The 17,850-nt window shown below is 45.3% G+C and overlaps 1 protein-coding gene across 1 annotated transcript in view; it reads right to left on the reverse strand.

The window, feature by feature from the left end:
- Positions 1–12,460, reverse strand: part of LOC120517428 (mitochondrial dicarboxylate carrier-like) — a 64,278-nt gene extending 51,818 nt beyond the window's left edge. Inside the window, exon 1 of the mRNA XM_039739755.1 lies at positions 12,047–12,460. Coding sequence (XP_039595689.1) covers positions 12,047–12,136 — 90 coding nt within the window. The 5' untranslated portion in view covers positions 12,137–12,460. The remainder of the gene's footprint in view (positions 1–12,046) is intronic.
- Between the last annotated feature and the right edge of the window lie 5,390 nt (positions 12,461–17,850).

Below are 17,850 nucleotides of genomic sequence, written 5' to 3' on the forward strand. Positions count from 1 at the left end.
AATGTCGAGTAGGCCATTCTTATCAAATCAATGTCCAAGGGTTTTCTTTTGTAATTTTGTTTCCCTTATAAAAAATCATAATGCTGTGCAACAAAGGGCCCAGTTCACGACTGGCAGAATTAGTGAGGAGTCAGTGAGTGAGTGCCTTTTATTAGTATAGATATATATATACGTACACACACACATAATATATTATATTACACACACTCATATATACATACAAATACACACACACACACACAAACGCTGTGGACCACCAGAGGCCTTATCGCTCCCCAAACACCAACACAGAAGTTCAGCACAGCAGACGTCTTATTCTTCAGTGGGTAAGCCATTTCCGTTGAAAAACAGTTCGCTAGCACTAAATTATATAACACACACACACACCTTTCTCTCTCTTCTTTGCCTCCTGACTGTGACTCATTTCTGCAAGGTCAGTCCTGTTCTTCTATATTGGCCAAACCGGAAGTTCTTCCCACGTGGTCTGCAAGTACCTCCGGGTCAGGCACAAATGTCATGCCATATGTCCCTTCCATTTTAACAACATCCCCTGGCAGCACCCCTGGTACCCAACAGGGCTGAGATAAAGAACTCCAAGTCCCATAGTACCCTGTGGGAATCTGGGGCACCCCTCCTAGCGTTCTGGAGTAAGCAGTGCCCTAAAGAGACGGCCTTCTCCCATCCTTTCACTTCTTGGGCATCCCAGCCAGGTTGGGCTGCTGGCCTTCTCTCACAATGCACACATATATATATATATATATATATATATATATATATATATATAGATATAGATATAGATATAGATATAGATATAGATATAGATAGATAGTTATATTATATACACACACACACACACACACACTATTACCCAATTGTTTTGCTGTGGCCCTCAGCTGTAAGTCCAAATGGCCTCAACTCAGTCAGCCATAAATGAGCGCACAACTGAATATATAAGATGCTAGTTGTTGTGTCGGCCTGTCACGTGATTACTTGTGAAGCCTTGATCTTGGTCAGAATTGAAAACTTATAACTTGATATGCGCTACTGAAGCAAAAAACGTGTCTGGCAGCAAGTTCTGCAAAGTGATCAGAGAGAGTAACGCCTTGCCTGTGACAAATGGCATAAACTGACCGCAGTGACAAGGCAGAAAGAAAAAGGCGAGCTGCGACATCTGCTGAGCATGAAGCAAACTGCAGAAGCTTAATATGTAATTGGAGGAAGAAAACGAAAAAAAAGAACGACGGCAGTTCCAGCATCTGCTGCATATTAAGCTTATATGGCACAGCAAACTGCTTAAAGCAGCAACCTTGAGCTTGGGAGGACTGAAAGTCCGCATGCTTTCTAGTACTCAATAAAAAACTGATGAAAAGAAATAAAAAAGTAGAATTAAATAGATACTGAAGATTGGCATCCCAAGCATTGATTCTTCATTAGTCATAACAAAAATCAGCGTGAGTGATAAACAATTAGAAATCTTCAAAGGAAATAATTGAAAAAGCCTCTCTAATTATATTAAAAGCTAACAAAGGAGCGGTCCGCTCAGCTGAACCCGGGCAGGGTGGACATTTTGGATACCCGGCCCGGGTTCAGCTGAGCGGACCGCTCCTTTGTTAGCTGGGCAGCTCCTGCAAGATGGGCGCCTCGGCTGCTCGTTCACGGCACGTCAGGAAGTTCCAGTTTCAGGTGACTCAGCAAGTCGGCTGCACCACAGGCTCTTTGTGAGGAAGCAGAAATCTGAACGGCGATTGTGTTTACCGAGGGCTCCCGCGCCGTCCTCAGGCAGACCGGAAATGTGGAAAGATAAGGGGCTGGAATATGACATGACTGAACCTTCTGTCGTCTCCTTGCTGCCAAGCCAGCATTACACAGCATTTCTTTCATCTTAGAAACTGGAACTACAAACGTTTTTTGGCTGACAACCAAGCACAGGCGTAGCGAAACAAAACCAAATCAGAAAAGACAGGACAAGCATCCACTTACAGCGACTTATTGGGCTGTCGCCTTTGCCCAAGGCGACTTATAACACGGGTGGCACGGTGGCGCAGTGGGTAGCGCTGCTGCCTTGTGGTAAAGAGACCTGGAGTTCGCTTCCCGGGTCCTCCCTGTGTGGAGTTTGCATGTTCTCCCCGTGTCTGCGTGGGTTTCCTCCCACAGTCCAAAGACATGCAGGTTAGGTGCATTGGTGATCCTACATTGTCCCTACTGTGTGTTTGGGGGGTGTGTGTGTGTGCCCTACGGTGGGCTGGCGCCCTGCCCGGGGTTTGTTTCCTGCCTGTGTTGGCTGTGATTGGCACCAGCAGACCCCCCGTGACCCTGTAGTTAGGGAAAAGCAGGTTGGATAACCGATGGACTTAACATTTGAGACACAACTGGTTCCGTTTTTTTTGATTTCCCAATTAGAGCCCAGGCAGGTCACATGACTTGCTCAGGGTCACATAGTGGCGTCAGCAGTGGGATGTGAAGTGAAGTCCAAAACCTTCATCAAGTACACCACACTGCCTTCCACTGCATCCACTACTGGTGGGAATCGGCTCAGGCTCTCTGTGATCTCGAAATGAAAAAAACGGTTTCAGGAAATGAATGTGATTGATTAACTGAGGTGGCGCAGTGGTCACCACTGCTGCCTCACAGCTAAAGGGGTCCTGAGATGGAGTATCGGTCTGTGTGAACTGTGAATGCTCTCCTCGTGTCTCTGTGGTCCTCCTAAGGACAATGGGGTATTAGGTGAAATGTTCACTCGAAATTTCCTCATTGGGAGACATTCAACTGACATGCCACCCGAGGAAGATTTTAGTCCTTGTGCCCGATGATGCCAAGGCCCCAACAACCGCAAAATTTAGGAAAAACCCTTCAGAGCTTTATAAAAATCCACCCTCACTCACAGCAACCATGGACGAGACAGCAGTCCACGCAGGGCAAACTCACCCACTCTGTTCAGGTAGGTCACCGTTCAAACATGTTTCCATGGGGTGCACTTACTTTTTCACACGCCTGTTTAAAAAGTGCTCCAGTTCCTTTACCCATTCACCCCATGCAAGTCTACACCAAAGGCTCACGTCCCTTTGTTTCGTTCCAATGCCAGTCTGCTTTGGCAGAGAGCCACACAAACAGCAATGGCGTCACCGTCCAAACGCCATACCAGAGGACGCGTACTTCGCTCTTCCACGCCAAATTCTGCAGTTGGGTGGCCCACGAATGCAACAAGAATTTTTAAAAATTCCCCCAAAAAAATTTTAAAACATATGCCACACGAAATCCGGGCACACCCACCATGCCATTTAATGGCCACTTGGCAGAAGCTTCTCATCTGTGCTTTGCATGTCATTAAAGTGTCTCTGTATTCAAGCAGAACACGGGCCGCTTTCTAATCTGAATTATCCTTGCAGGCATCCATTCAGACAGGACCTGCGGCACACCGTCGACCATCACATCAGCAGCTCACCCCTTCTGGAGAAGGCGACAGAGGCATCCAGGAAGGCCACCACCTGCTAGCTGTGACATCAGTCACGAACTCGTTTAATAAAAAAAGAGACCGAGAAAGAGAGAGAAAGAGAGAGAGAGAGAGTGTGTGCCAAGGGTAGTCACCGCTAAAGAATGTCATTTGAATTCAGGCGCTGGAACCAAATAAGGGTCATGACTTAAGGTCAGTTCCTCCATTAAGGGCACCAGCATGAGGGCTGCTGAGGAGCAGAATGTTAATGGACCACCCTGGTGGGAGAATCGTTTCGACATTTCATAGCACACGTCAGCCGAACTTAAACCAAACCAGGGTGGCAGGGCATGGCAAGGCAGGGCCGGAAGTAACGACGCTGCCTTAAAGAGAGAAGTGTGCCGTTTTTCAAGTCAAAGTTATTTCTTCACAATCATGGTGTAACAGTGCCCTCCATGCTTGGGACAGAGACCCTTTTTTTCCTCGATTTGCCCCTCTGCTCCAGTGACAAACCAAACACTTCAGTCGCAATTAACGTGCCACACCGCAGACGTTCATTTATGGGGATTTGCAGACATTTCGGCCACCCAACACTTTTACTACACGGAACCCCCCCAACCTCCATTTCAGGGCACCATAATGTTTGGGATTCTGCGGGTGGTGCCAATCGAGCTTCTGTAAAAAGTCAAGTTTACCCCTTGAAACAAAAAGTTCTGTCTATCACTCTAAAGGTGATGTACACACATAATGTTTAAATGTGCAGGTATCTCTCTCTCTCTCTCTCTCTATATATATATAAAAATATAAATATATATAATATATAAATAAATATATATATATATATTTAATTTATTTAGATAATATATATATTGTGGCAGACGGCCGGGTCCCATACCCGGCAGGGACGCCCCTTCCACATCTGTTCCAGGGGAGCAACCATGGGCAGCTCAGTATCTCCCCCGGGACGCTTGGTGGCAGCCTCCCTGGCCGACGGTGATTCACCAACCTCCTGCAGGGCTCCATGGGAGATAGTCTAGGGACTAAGCTAGAGGAGGAGTGGTGGTAAAGGAGAAGAGTGTCTGGTGCTGTTGTGATTGATGTATTGGGACTGTGTGTTACCTGTGCCCACGGGGGAAGAATTAATAAAGCCTCTGTTTATTTTGTGTCAGTCTGTGCCGGGTTATATATATATAATCCAACATCTGTCTGTCTGCCTTTCTCAAGAGAACTACTTCACGGATTTAGATCTGTTTTTTTTCTAGACTTGATTGAACCTTCCGGTTGATTTTGCAACTTCCCTCATTTCGCTATGTGTAATAGTTCCCTTGCGGTACAAATTTATTTTACGCAAATCCGAGAGACGCAGCGGGCCGAGGGGAGGGGGACGGTGCCCTCCTCACTCATGCACCAGCCTCGGGGCGTAACCTTACCTCTGCTTAGTTAGCGAACGAGAGAACTACTTAATGGATTTAGATCGTTTTTTTTTGCTGGTTGATTTTGCGACTTCTCTCATTGAGCGGTGTGTCACAGTTCGCTTACGGTACATATTTTTTTTAACGCAAATCCGAGAGAGACGCAGCAGGCTGAGGGAAGGGGCACTCCAAACTCATGCTCCGGCCTCGGGGTGTGCACCTTAACCCTGCTTAGTTAATGAACAAGAGAACTACTTCACGGATTTAGATCGGGTTTCTTTCTGTAATTTGCTTGAACGTTTCTGTTGATTTTGCGACTTCTCTCATTGCACTAAGTAACATAGTTTGCTTGCAGGAGTGATTTATTTGCGCTAATCTGAGACAGAGGATGCGGGCCGAGGGGAAGGGGATGCGTGATGTCAGGAGTGGGGAACTGGCAGAGTCCTCCTCACTCACACGCCAGGCTCCATTCAAGTCGCTCTACCTCTGGCCACGTTTTGGAGCATACCTTGCCTCCGTTTAGCTAGCGATACCTGTCTGTTTATTGATTTTTAAAGTCTGTACTGTTTCACAACTATGTGGGCCGAGCCAAAGGGGATGACTAGTATGCTATACCAGTAACGGTGCACTTCACGATAACGTGCAGTGAATACACCTGACTTGTGCAGAGAAAGAGTCTGAAAACTAGGAACACTTGTTTTAAATTCGCTTGCTCAGAGGTTGATGCGCTTGCTGCTTCTTGAGCAGCTCTTCTTTTCTCCACCCCATCGGCCCGCTTCTTCTCGGCATCTTTTCGCGTTAAAGCCAATTAAGTCAATGTTTGTGTTGCAATCACTTGGTACGTTTTCTTTAATTATTCACTTAAGCACCACTCTTCAATCTGCCTCAAGAATGATTTAAGATATGAAGAGGTAGGAAAGTGACGGCAAAGGTGGTAGGGAATGAGAACGGCGCCCATATGCATGTGTCGCACGGCCGCCCTGCTGGCCATTGCCGAGAGTTGATTCTACAATAAAATAAAATAAAAATACAAAGAGGAATAACCTTGGAGCTCAATCACCACCCCGAAAGCGGATAGTAAACATCACGTAGTACATGCGTACCAAATTTCAGGACAACAGCTCAAACGGTTTGCGAGCTACAGGCGATTTAAATTCCTGGAGAGACAAACAGCCAGCCACGGTAGTGTATTATGTAGAAAGATACGGGATATATTTTACGGATATACTGTATCAATACGGCAGGGAAAATAAGTATTGAACGTGTCAACGTTTTTTTCAGTAATTTTTTAAATTTCTAACGGGGCTATTGACGTGAAATATTCACCAGATGTCAGTAACAACCCAAGTAATCCACAAATACAATGAAATCAAAACAAATTGTACATCCATAAATTACTGTATATACTCGCGTATAAGTTCTCTCACGGATAAGTCGGGGCTTGATTTTTACCATATAATTTCCGGTATTTTATAATGTCAGTCGTATAAGTCGACTCACGCTATCGGTCCAAGAGACTACGATATTGTAATGCCCGCCTGAGAGAGTAACCACGGAGCACACGGCCTTTTATTTTCTTTTCTATGAATTGTGTCTACGTGACCACACGTTAACACCCAAACTATTCTGAAGCGACATTTGCACCGATTTGTGTTTTTTTGTATCTCACACCCTCGTGCTCCTTTATCTATGATGGAGCGTTCGATCCGAAGAAAATATGAAGCTGGTTTTAAATTAAAAGTCGTTGAAATAGCGAAAGAAATTGGTAACTGCGCTGCTGTAATAAAATTTGATGCATCTGAGAAACTGGATGAGAGACTGGAGGAGGCAAGAAGATGTCAAAAAAAAAAAATGTAAGTGTCGTATGTTTCAACGGGCGTATAAGTCGAGGTGTGATTTTATGATCGATTTTCTGAGTTTCAAGACCCGACTTATTCATGAATATATACGGTAAGTTATCTTCTATATAAACCTCTACGCGTGGAAGTGGGTGTGCGTCTGTCTGCCCGGCCCGGAAGTGCAAGGCTACAGCACGAAGCTCAAAGAGCACGCAAGGCGGCCTCAAGTTAACAAGTCAGAAGAAGAAAGAAGTGCGAGGCTACAGCATGAAGCTGAAAGAAAGCGACTCCGTCGCCAAAGTGAGACCGCCGAGGGAAGACAAGCGAGAGAGAGACGACTCGCTTAGCCGCTGACAGACAAGGAGGGGCGAGCATGTCCGTAAAACGAAACCGCCGACTCTACATTTCAATTTTTTTTTGGACGATTTCAATAGTTTCTAGGAGCCCAGGGCTTTTTGCAGCACGGGCTTACACAGCTAGTGTGTAATGAAATGGAATGACACAGGGAATGAGTATTGAGCACATGAAGAAACCAGCGGACGTGTGTCAGCATTTAGAAAGCAATCCTGATAGCCAACTCCCTATCAGTGCAAATGAATACCAGCGGGTTTAGTCCTAATTGATGGCCTATCATTACCATAAGTGTCACACAAGAAGCGTCTCATGATGGGTAAAAGCAAAGAGCTCTCCTCTCTCAAGACCTTCACAACCCTACTGTTGCCAAACACACAGATGGCGTTGGCGACACAGACGTATTTCTAAACCTCTGAATGTTCCAGTGAGCACCGTTGGAGCCACAATCCGGAAGTGGAAAGAACATCATTACACCATAACCCAGCCACGACCAGGTGCCCCTCGCAAGATTTCTGACAAATAATCAAGAAGAGTTCTCCAAGAGCCAAGGACCACTCGCTGAGAGCTTCAGAAAGACCAGAAATTAGCAGGTCCAGCTGTTTCAAAGAAAACAAGAAGTAAACAACGCTCACCACACAAGACTCCACTGCTGAAAAACAAGCACATTGAAGCTCATTGAAAGTTTGTGGCACAACATTTGGACGAGCCAATGAAATACGGGGAGGACAGAGTCGGGTCAGAGGAGACCAAAATGTTACTCTTTGGATGTCATAGCACAACACCATGTTTGGAGGAGAAATGGCACTGCACATCACCCCACAAACACCCCAAAATACAGGCAGACTTCATCGAATTGATGAAAGGATGAATGGAGAAATGTACGGGAACGTTCTTGATAAGAATCTGCCGCCACCACCAGGATGGACATCTCAGCAAGACGATGATCCCAATCACACAGCCAAGGAAACTCTCAGTTTGCTTCAGAGAGTAAAGAAGCTGCTAGAATGACCCAGTCAATCACCGGACTTCAATCCATTTGAAAATCGATGGAAAGAACTGAAGATCAGAATTCAGAGAATCCTTCGAGATTTGAACACAGCTTGTGTGGGAGAATTGGGCCAAAATGACACCTGAGCAATGCGTGCGACGGGTTTCTCCATGCAGGAGGTGTCTTGAAGCTGTCATTACAAACAATACTACTATCATACTATACATATGTATGGTGTTCGCGTCAATACCTCGACTCAATACAAGTTAGAACCATGCAATGGGACTCTCGGCTTAGGGCAAGAGATAGCAAATATCATTAAATGACCCGATTACCTGTCATTCAGCTGGCAGCGTGGCTGATGTGTGCAGACAACACCGACCCCCTACTGACTCAAACACCAGGCATTTTTCACTATTTGAAGACACTAGGGGGCTTTGCCCTCTGCTCACATCGCTTGCCAACCCCCCAGACTGCGCTACACTCCAGCAACTTTGCATCTCTGTCACTCACGTACGTGGATTTCACTTTCCCCAAACAACAAATCTTTTAATTCTCAAGGATACGCCTCTTCATTGGGAAGAAACACTGATGGCAACACAAATTAGACGATCTACAAAATTTAAAAAATTTAAAATTTAAAGCCGAACAATATCGACATACCTCTGTCAGATCACCTATATCCATATTTTCAATCCAATTTTCGCGGTTACCTTTTCGTCAATATCGCACTGAATTTTGATCCCGTGTTTGGAATTGCATCATGTCAACGCAACGTATAACTGCCCGTGAGTGAATATCGTTTCTTTCTCTCTACATAAACTGTGTCTGACAATAGCGTTCACACAAATGAGGAATGACTGAACCGTGGGTGTGGGTGTAAATGTTTTAGATGTGGACGGGACTTTTCCAAATCTCTTTGCATAAGCTCTTGTCTTGCGGGGCTCGACATTTTCTCTCGCGGGTTTTCACTTCAGCAAACAACAAATCTTTTAATTCTCGCGGATACGCCTCTTCATTGGGAAGAAACACGACTTTTCCCTAAAGGCAACACGAATTAGACGATCTACAAGTCTCCAACTTAAAGTTTAAATCCGAACAATACATTCAATCTCTTTTCGCTGTTCCGTTATATTTCACAGAGTAATAATTTCTATTTTTTTGCGCTCATTTTTTTGAGACTTGCAAATTTTCGTACTTCCATTATCTCTAACCTGCTCTGCATGTGTACCGCACCAACGTTTTTGAATTCTTTACGACGTTCTACTTTGTCATCTACACTTCGTCTTTTATTTCCGGCCCCGGGCGTGGGTAAATCTCGACACAAAGTCTCGTCTCGCGGGACGTGAAAGTGTCTCTCTGAGAAAGTCACGTCTATTTATTTATTTATTTATTTTTTTAATAATAGAGGGAAACTAAAATGTAAAAGTCATGGCATTCGACCTCACCAAAGGGTTCATTTAAGCATGCAAAAACAAAAACAAGGAAAAGGAAACCACAATGACGTTTCTCAATTAATAGAAAGAAAAAGATCTCCGTGTCGGACTTCAGCGGTTGCACAACTGCAAGTCAGCGAGATTGTCGCTCGAGTTCCGCCTGTACGCTTTCTTTTTAATCTCAAGCTTATTTGTGTTTCATATTTAAAAAATGTATGCAGAATGTGATGAGAAATCAAAACATACACAGTATCATGCCTACACGAACATTCAGATACACACAGATTTAACACGCAGTACCCAAAAATTGTACTTTTTGAGTGGTGGCTCTGAGGCTAAGGATCTGCACTGGTATCCGGAAGGCTGGCGCTTCGAATTCCCGTTCCTGCCGAAAGGGGATCCCACTCTGCTAGGCCCTTAACCTGCGATGGCTCCAGGGGGCTGTACAGTGACTGACCCCAAGTGGTATGCGAAAACTAACAAATTCCTAATACAAGAGTCTGTAAAAGGCAAAATAAAGAACAAAAACAAAAGAATAATTCAGCTTTTCATTTTCATTTTGGGCAGGTATGGCAGCGCAGTGGTAGGCCTCGCCGGGTCCTCCCTGTGTAAAGATGGCCGCAATGTCTAAGTGGGTTTCCTCTCACAGTCCAAAGTCATGCAGGTCAGGTGACATTAATTTTAGGCTAGCGTTTGTGTTCTGGCACCCCGTCCAGGGTCTGTTCCTGCCTTGCACCCTATGCTGGCCGGGATCGGCTCCAGCACTCCCCATGATCCCTCCGGATTATACGAGTTGGAGAATGAAACACGACATTTTGATTTTCCTCTTTTCTTCCTAACTCCATCACAGATTTTTTTTTGTGAAACTCATTCACGCCAAACTCCAACATGCCCTTTTTGGCAACAGACCTTCCTGCAGCAATAAAACGAGCAGAAACTTGTGCACGACTGACAAGTTTAATTACACGAACTTGACAGAAAACTATTTTGGAGTAACATTCGTAACTAAATATTACAGGCTGCTGCATATTTTTTTTTTATTTATGGCCCCTTCAGTCATTTTAAACCAAGAAAACAGAAAGCCAATATGATGAAGTAAATCTCCTTTTCTGTTAGCCTCACCACACTCATGAGCCCACCAGAGCGGTGTGGCACTGCAGGACAGCGACGCGAACAGAGCAAAGTGCAGCATCTTTCACTTCAAGGAGACCCCTGGTGCAAACCTCTTTGAACCTGGGAGGGGTCTTGTCTGTCACCACAAGCCAAGTCCTCGCTCTTCCATATCCTGGATGATCCTCACATACATCCTCCTTGAATCGAAGGGAGAAAAAGACGGCAGGTCTGGAACTGGACTCCATTAAGGTCCTGTATACATCACGGGTCAGGAATTGTACTGGCGATTTAATCAAAGGCTACGGTGAATACCAGCAAGGAAATGTTCGCGGCCACTAAAGGCAAGAACTATGAAGACATTCAGACATTCCTACTGCAGTCACTCTGGTTAAAAAGTCTCAGGTTCATCTGTCTTTTCACAACTCCTCCATCCAATCTACATTATAAGAACTTACTTGATATGAGACTGGGCGGGAGTGCAATTCTACATTAACTTATTGTTTTCTGTTTTGTGCTTACCTCCGTACAGAACATTGTGATTGTGTCATGTAGTATATATTGTGTTGCTTAATCATATTTACCTTATTATGTGCATGGGGGAAACTTCTATCAACAAAGTTCAAGTTAGTTAGTTCGGGTTAAGGTTACAGATATAACACTAGGGCCAGATCTGAAGGGGGGGTGGGGGCAGCATAGAGTTCAAAGTCCGGACAGCACAAGGGGTAGAAGTGGCTGCAGAACTGGTGTGATGGCTTTGATACCTCCGTCCAGGTAACGCTAATGCCTCTGAGTAAAGAGATCAGGGGTTTGCATCCCGGGTAGCACTTATTGTAGTGAGAAATGCGCTATATAAATGTTAGGAATTACTATTATATTTTATTAAAGAGACCCTGGGAAGGGTGGGAGCAATCCTTGACAATGCTGTAGGCTTTGGGAATGCAACTCCCGATATTTTAAATGAAAAAAAAAACCTGCACACCTGGGATGAAAACCTGCAGTCAGGTCATATAAAGGTAGCCACTGGTTTAAAGCATACTCGGTAAAACATTTCTAGGATGTGACCTTAAAGCCCACTCGTGACGATCTGACATATGTTAAGACAGTGGAAGGAGGTCGATCAGGCCCCGGTTGTGTCACGATTTGATCTGGTGTTACAAAACGGTAGACCGTGACTAACAGAGGTCTTTTCCCCAATCATAACAGTCCCAGTTTGATTTACTGGTGTAAATTATATCCTACATTCCCTTATTTTAAGCAGCAGGTTTCTGGGCCGGGCGCTTCACGCGCCGCAGTAACCAGTTCTTTAAAAAAAACGGAGGATCGAGGCCCAGTGATGAGCTCGTGCAAAGGGGCCACTGAGACCCTCAACTACAGGACAATCCGAACCGCAGATGACAGGATGAGCCGAGTCACCAGGACGGGCCTCCCGACTAAACTCTGTCAGTCACACTTTGCACAACTCTCGCCACACGTACCTTGAGCAGGTCGAGCGGATGAGTGCAACATGCCGCCCCGCAAGACGCTATCCCTCCGAAGTACCACCTCGAGATCCTCTTCTCTGTCATTTCGATGGCTCTTCGTCGCTTTGCTCGGCCAACTTAGATCTGGTGATGCGAATGTTGACTTGAGGTCCTGCCTGGGCTAGGGGAGCCAGCCCGCCCGATTAACCGTCCTCCTTTTATAATGTCAAGACAGGAGGATTTCTTGGTCACACTCTACCAGTTAATGTTTAAGCTCCTGCAGGAATGCAACATGTTTGCAGAATGGAGAATTATGACACGACTATCGCTGTAACGGCTGCATTTTCGCTCCCACAAGCAGCTGCCACTGCCGCACTGTGAAGAAGTAGAGCGAAGTGCCAGCCAATAGCAGAGCGTTATGGCAGACCGCCCAGTTTTGAAGACCCCGCCTCCTCGAACTCGCATTTTTATTGGACCGCGGCAAACATTAAGACGGGAGGACTTTGAGCCCCAAGGGACACAAAGTTAACGAGCATAGAGAAAGGCAATTTTTTCACCTCGTCACACGGCACAAGTTCTTATTTGTCCGTGTTAAGACGTTTTAGTCAGTACATCGTCTTCTTCCGTGTTATCCCCAGTTAACCACACCTGCTTTATTTCGTTCGACGTCGACCTGTAAATGACGACATCAACATACGCCCCCCCCCTTCGCGATTGACACCGCCTTAATCGAATAGTAACGCGATATTCAAGGTTAACCGCGCGCTGGCTCTTGTTTGATTGGTCAAGGTTCGAACACGCAGCTTCTTTTCTCCACCCCCGCCGTCCCACGTGTTTGACTCGCGTAAACTTGAACTTGCACCTCAGTAGAGGAGCGCCAGGCTTTCGTTTTGGCTGTGCTGGCGATTTTTCTTGAAATATCACGGTGAGGTAATTTATTTTAATGAAGATTCGAGGCCTTGTTCTGTAATTAGTGATATGTAATATAGTCACACGCTATATGTTTTAAAGACAACAACAGGGCGACTGGTGATTTGTACCAAGATACATGACGTTCAGTTTTCTAAAGATGAGGTTCTGCTTGACTTGTGACCTTCGATAAAAATAAACTCGATGGTCAGTCACACGATGAATACAGAATGAATACAGAAGGCAGGGTCAGCCTCGAGCTTCCTCATATCCGTGCGGCTACTGGACTGAAAGCAGTTAATACCGTGCGTGTGTGTTGTCTGTGCCACAGAAAGACAAGATCACGCATATCGAATCAGAAAGATGTCCGCACAGACGGGCAGCGCTCGATAGACGGCACTTCGAGGACTTGAGTGGTGTGCCTAAGCCCAACGGCTACAGTGCCGTGAAAAAGGAACTGCCACTCCCCCGATTTCATCTGTTGTCACCCTTAGCACAATGGGTGGGTGTAGCGGAATTAGCCTGTGACGGCACCACCACTCTGCTATACAGCCGCCATGAAGTGGTTAAGTTCAAACAGCGTGGACTGGAGTATGGGGCGAGAAACGTTAGCTCATAAATTACAGAATAACAAAAAAAAAAAGACAACTAATACCATATTGTACCATTTTGGAAGCCCACGTTATTCTGGACAGGGTTGTGGGGGGCTGACAATTGATAATTTGAAAAACAACACAAAGTACAATAGACTTAAACCAGGAACAAATCGGGGTCTGAAGCGCAACACTACCAGTCAATACCACCTGCCGGATAAAACAATGGGTGGGTACGGAGGACGGCACCGCCACTCGGAGCGAGAGCCGTCACGAAGTGGTTAAGTTCAACCAGCGTGGAATCAAATGTGAGGTGAGAACGTCAGCTCAGTCACTTCCACTGAATCACCGGTGCCAATTACTACAAGGAAGGGCTCATCTTCTTCTAATTAGGAGATTAGAGCAAGAGAACATCGGTGAGGCTCCCAAGTGGCCACAGCGTCGGACAGAAAAATAATCCACGCCAGCTGGCCACTGTGCGACCCTGAGCAAGTCTCATACATGTCAGGGGCGCCGGTGGTCTCAACGCAGCGAGATTTGTTAGATGCTTTGTATAAAATAGGCCCCCCATGTAGAAAATAATGATGGTGCCAACTGCGAATGACAAAAGAAGCTTTTTCCAAATCACTCATAGGACGGACGCTGTGAATATTGCCGAAACCTTTGATTTACATGAAACGCGGACTCGTTAAATGAAAGGCGTCAGTTGTACGTGTAAGGCTTGGAAGGTTGAGGGTTTCTGGAGGAGGCACAAATATCCTTGAAAATTGATAGGAAAGAGGGGTTATGGGGTGGATGTCACAATACCAAAACACACACTGAACGGGTGAGGGTCTGCATGTTGCTTTGCATATGCATTGAGGGGAACAGTGGATTGGGAAAGAACTGGAGAGGATGAAGAGGTCTAAGCTAAAGATAGACGGAGAAAACAGTGGAGGCAGGAATAGCAAAACTACAAGTTCAGGGCAAGTGTCCAACCGCAGGAAGGTCAAGGCTCCTCTTTATTGACAATGCCAATTCCAAACGGGCAGTTCATCACCAGCCCACCTCGCAGTCACCTCCACTACAGTATGCTGCCTGCAGCGTCCGTCCACCGAGAACGAATACGGTGTGGCCAAGGCAAGTAGTGAATCACCCACCACCGCCTCCATTCAACGGGCAGCCACCCGAGCCTCCCTACAATGCTAGCCCCTGCCGCTCCGTTCAGCCACAACCGGGTCACTGCTGGCAACATTACCAGCCACCCACCGAGAACGAATGGGGCAGCCGTGTGTGGTGAGCGGGCAGTGAACTGCCTCATCAAGCCTCAGTCCTGCACACGGGCAATAGCTGTGGCCTCGGTGACTATGGACCACGGGTCACCGCTTGCCGCCGGGAGCCACCCGAGGGACACTACACTGCGTGGGCAGCAAAATCGCCCCCCTCCAGCCACCGCTTGCAGCATCCCCAGGCCGAAGATGGCAGAGCGGCAGTTACTGAAGTGCATGTGTCGCAGCTATGGCCTCGTTCATAAGTTGTAGGTCGGATGTCCGTAACCTCGGGACTACCTGTATATATAAAATCCAACATTTGTCTGTCTGTCTGTCCGCTTTTCACAAGAGAGCTACTTAACAGATTTAGATTGAGTTTTTGTTCTATAATTTGCTTGAACATTCCGGTTGATTTTGCGACTTCTCTCATCGCGCTAAGAATCAGAGTTCGCTTGCAGGCGCGGTTTATTCTCGCTAATCCGTGACAGAGGCTGGGGGAGGCAGGACGTAAGGAGTGGGGATCCGGGCAGGGCCCTCCTCGCTCACACTCCAGCCTCCGTTTGAGTCGCTGTACCTCTCACAACATTTTGGAGTATACCTTACCTCCGCTTAGGTAGCGATACCTTTCTGTTTATTGATTTTTAAAGTTTGTCCTGTTTCAATACTACGTGGGGCGAGCCACCGAGCCACAGGGGGTGGCTAGTAAAGAATATGTAGACATGAATCTTTTTAATCCTAACACTCACCTATTTAATGTTTAGTATAAAACAATGCTTACTTTCCCATGTTCATATAATACTTTTCTATACTTCATACAATTTTACGGGGTCATCAAGATGTAGTATTGTGCCTGAACTCGTTCAGAAGAGCGCCTCCATTGAACGAGCTCATTTTTATAAGAACGGTGAACTTAACGTAACGTATTTGCAAGTGAAGAACTTGAACGTGAGCGAGTTCAGTTTTAGGTGACAGTCTCGATCTGGTTTAGCTCCACATTAAACGTTTTTTCCTTACCCTGTAATGTAGGGGTGGAGCCGAATCCGAATATGGTGTTCAACCAACCAACCCGCTATATCCTAACTACAGGGTCACGGGGGTCTGCTGGAGCCAATCCCAGCCAACACAGGGAACAAGGCAGGAAACAAACCCCGGGCAGGGCGCCAGCCCACTGCAGGAAAATCTATTAGATATTTCTAAATTTTTGTGCAGAATATATTCAGATAAGCACAAATAGTGGATTTTTTTTTTAATTTTTATTGATTTTATTGTAATCATTCCATACAAATAGATTTACAAAAAAATAGGATTGAAAACAAATTAACCCCCACCCCTGACTAATAGTTGATTTTTATAAATATATATTTCGTACACGTTTTTTTACCATTAATTTGTATTCGGAAAAAATAACTCAAAAATAAATCTGCGCTGTCTGTCTGCCTGCTTGTGATTAAGCTGCACGCCCCTCTGTCACGAGCACATGGTGAAGCTCTGCTATCGCTTTTAGGAAAACGTTGGACTTCGCGAGGCCACTTTAGAATTTTCCCCGTTAGACATGCAATACGTGACGCGAATTTTAGTTCACCTGCACGCTGGTTCCACAGTCACCATTTGTGTCACATGGTTGGAAACTGAGCAGTAATTTATATGGATACTTGCACCTATTTAATTTCTTTTTTGACCCAGAGGATATTAGTATATATGGCTATACGTGTTTGTTGCTGCAATGCAATAAAGTGTATTTAAATAAAAAAAGACTTTATAATTATTGTATTTTTTGAAGAATACTGTAATAGCCTAATATAAGGCTTGCAAAATTGAAAAAAGTAAACTCCTGGGTCATTTATTCTCACTCCTTAAAAATACAAAATGAACTGAACATGAGCTGTAAGTGCCATTTTCCTAGTTCTATAAAATTCATGAATATTTTACTAGATGATAATGCATAAAATATGGGAGGTTCCTATAACCCCCGCGAATAGAATTGTGTTGGTATTTTCCTGTCATTTTCTAACAGCTTTGAGTGAACAATGTTCTCCAGTTAGTGTCTAGTCTTACCTTGCGTAAGGTATAGAGGCATACGGTTTTTAACCGTGTTCGTGCTTGTGGACGTGACTGTGCCTGGGCACATGCCTACATGCCAAGCGGCCTACGGGCCTTTTGAGTGTGAAGTAACTTGTAAAATAGCACTTTTATTTAAGTGTGGAACCATATGCTTAAGGCATACAGAAGAAGAAATTAAGAACCTTTAAGTATGGAAAGAAAAACGTTTAAGTATAGAAATAACTAAAGTTTCTCAAGAAAAGCTAAGTTTATAGAAGATACATTTTTTCTTTTTTTTTAGCCGTTATTCTATATGTGTAACTATTTTTCCTTTTATTCTGGTGTGGGTTCGGATTCAGCGGGTTGGAAAATGGATGGATGGGTTATTTGCCTTTAACTTTCACTAAATATTTTAAAACTAACTTTTGGACTCTGAGATTTCTTTGACATGTGTTTTACCCGTGCCTGACTTCGCCTTATGCATCGGCGGCTACATGAAACTGAAAATTGAAATGGTGAACTAGGAACGTGAATGTATCTATATATATAATTCACTAAGGCAAGTCACCCATGGAAAGCCGGCGTGGACTCACTAAGCCGCCGACAAGTAAGACACCTATGGCGCATGCAGGGAGGAGCCACGCCCACCAACTTCAAGACCATTGGATACGACGACAACTCGCAGAGCCACGCCCACCCAACTCGGACACGATGACACAGAAAGAACGGCGTCATTTATATTCATCTGTCGTAGAGGCCTCATGTACCTCCGAGCCACCTTGACTGTTCATAGAGGCATGTTTCTCGCGGAGGTGAGTCGCCATATGCAGCATGTAAAACGGTTTGCGAGGGGTATCCCATGGGATCCTTAAAACAATCGTTTACAACTGAGGTTAAAACACAATGAAGTAAGCAGTCTTTAAAAAACGAGTTTTCGGTTACGACGCACGACCTCGTGCACCATAGCAAACTGTTTTACACGCTACATACAGCAATTCGCATCCGCGACAAACATGCGTCTTCTTCA

Source organism: Polypterus senegalus, chromosome 17 (genome assembly GCF_016835505.1).
Source record: "Polypterus senegalus isolate Bchr_013 chromosome 17, ASM1683550v1, whole genome shotgun sequence".
NCBI classification, from domain to species: Eukaryota; Metazoa; Chordata; class Cladistia; order Polypteriformes; family Polypteridae; genus Polypterus; species Polypterus senegalus.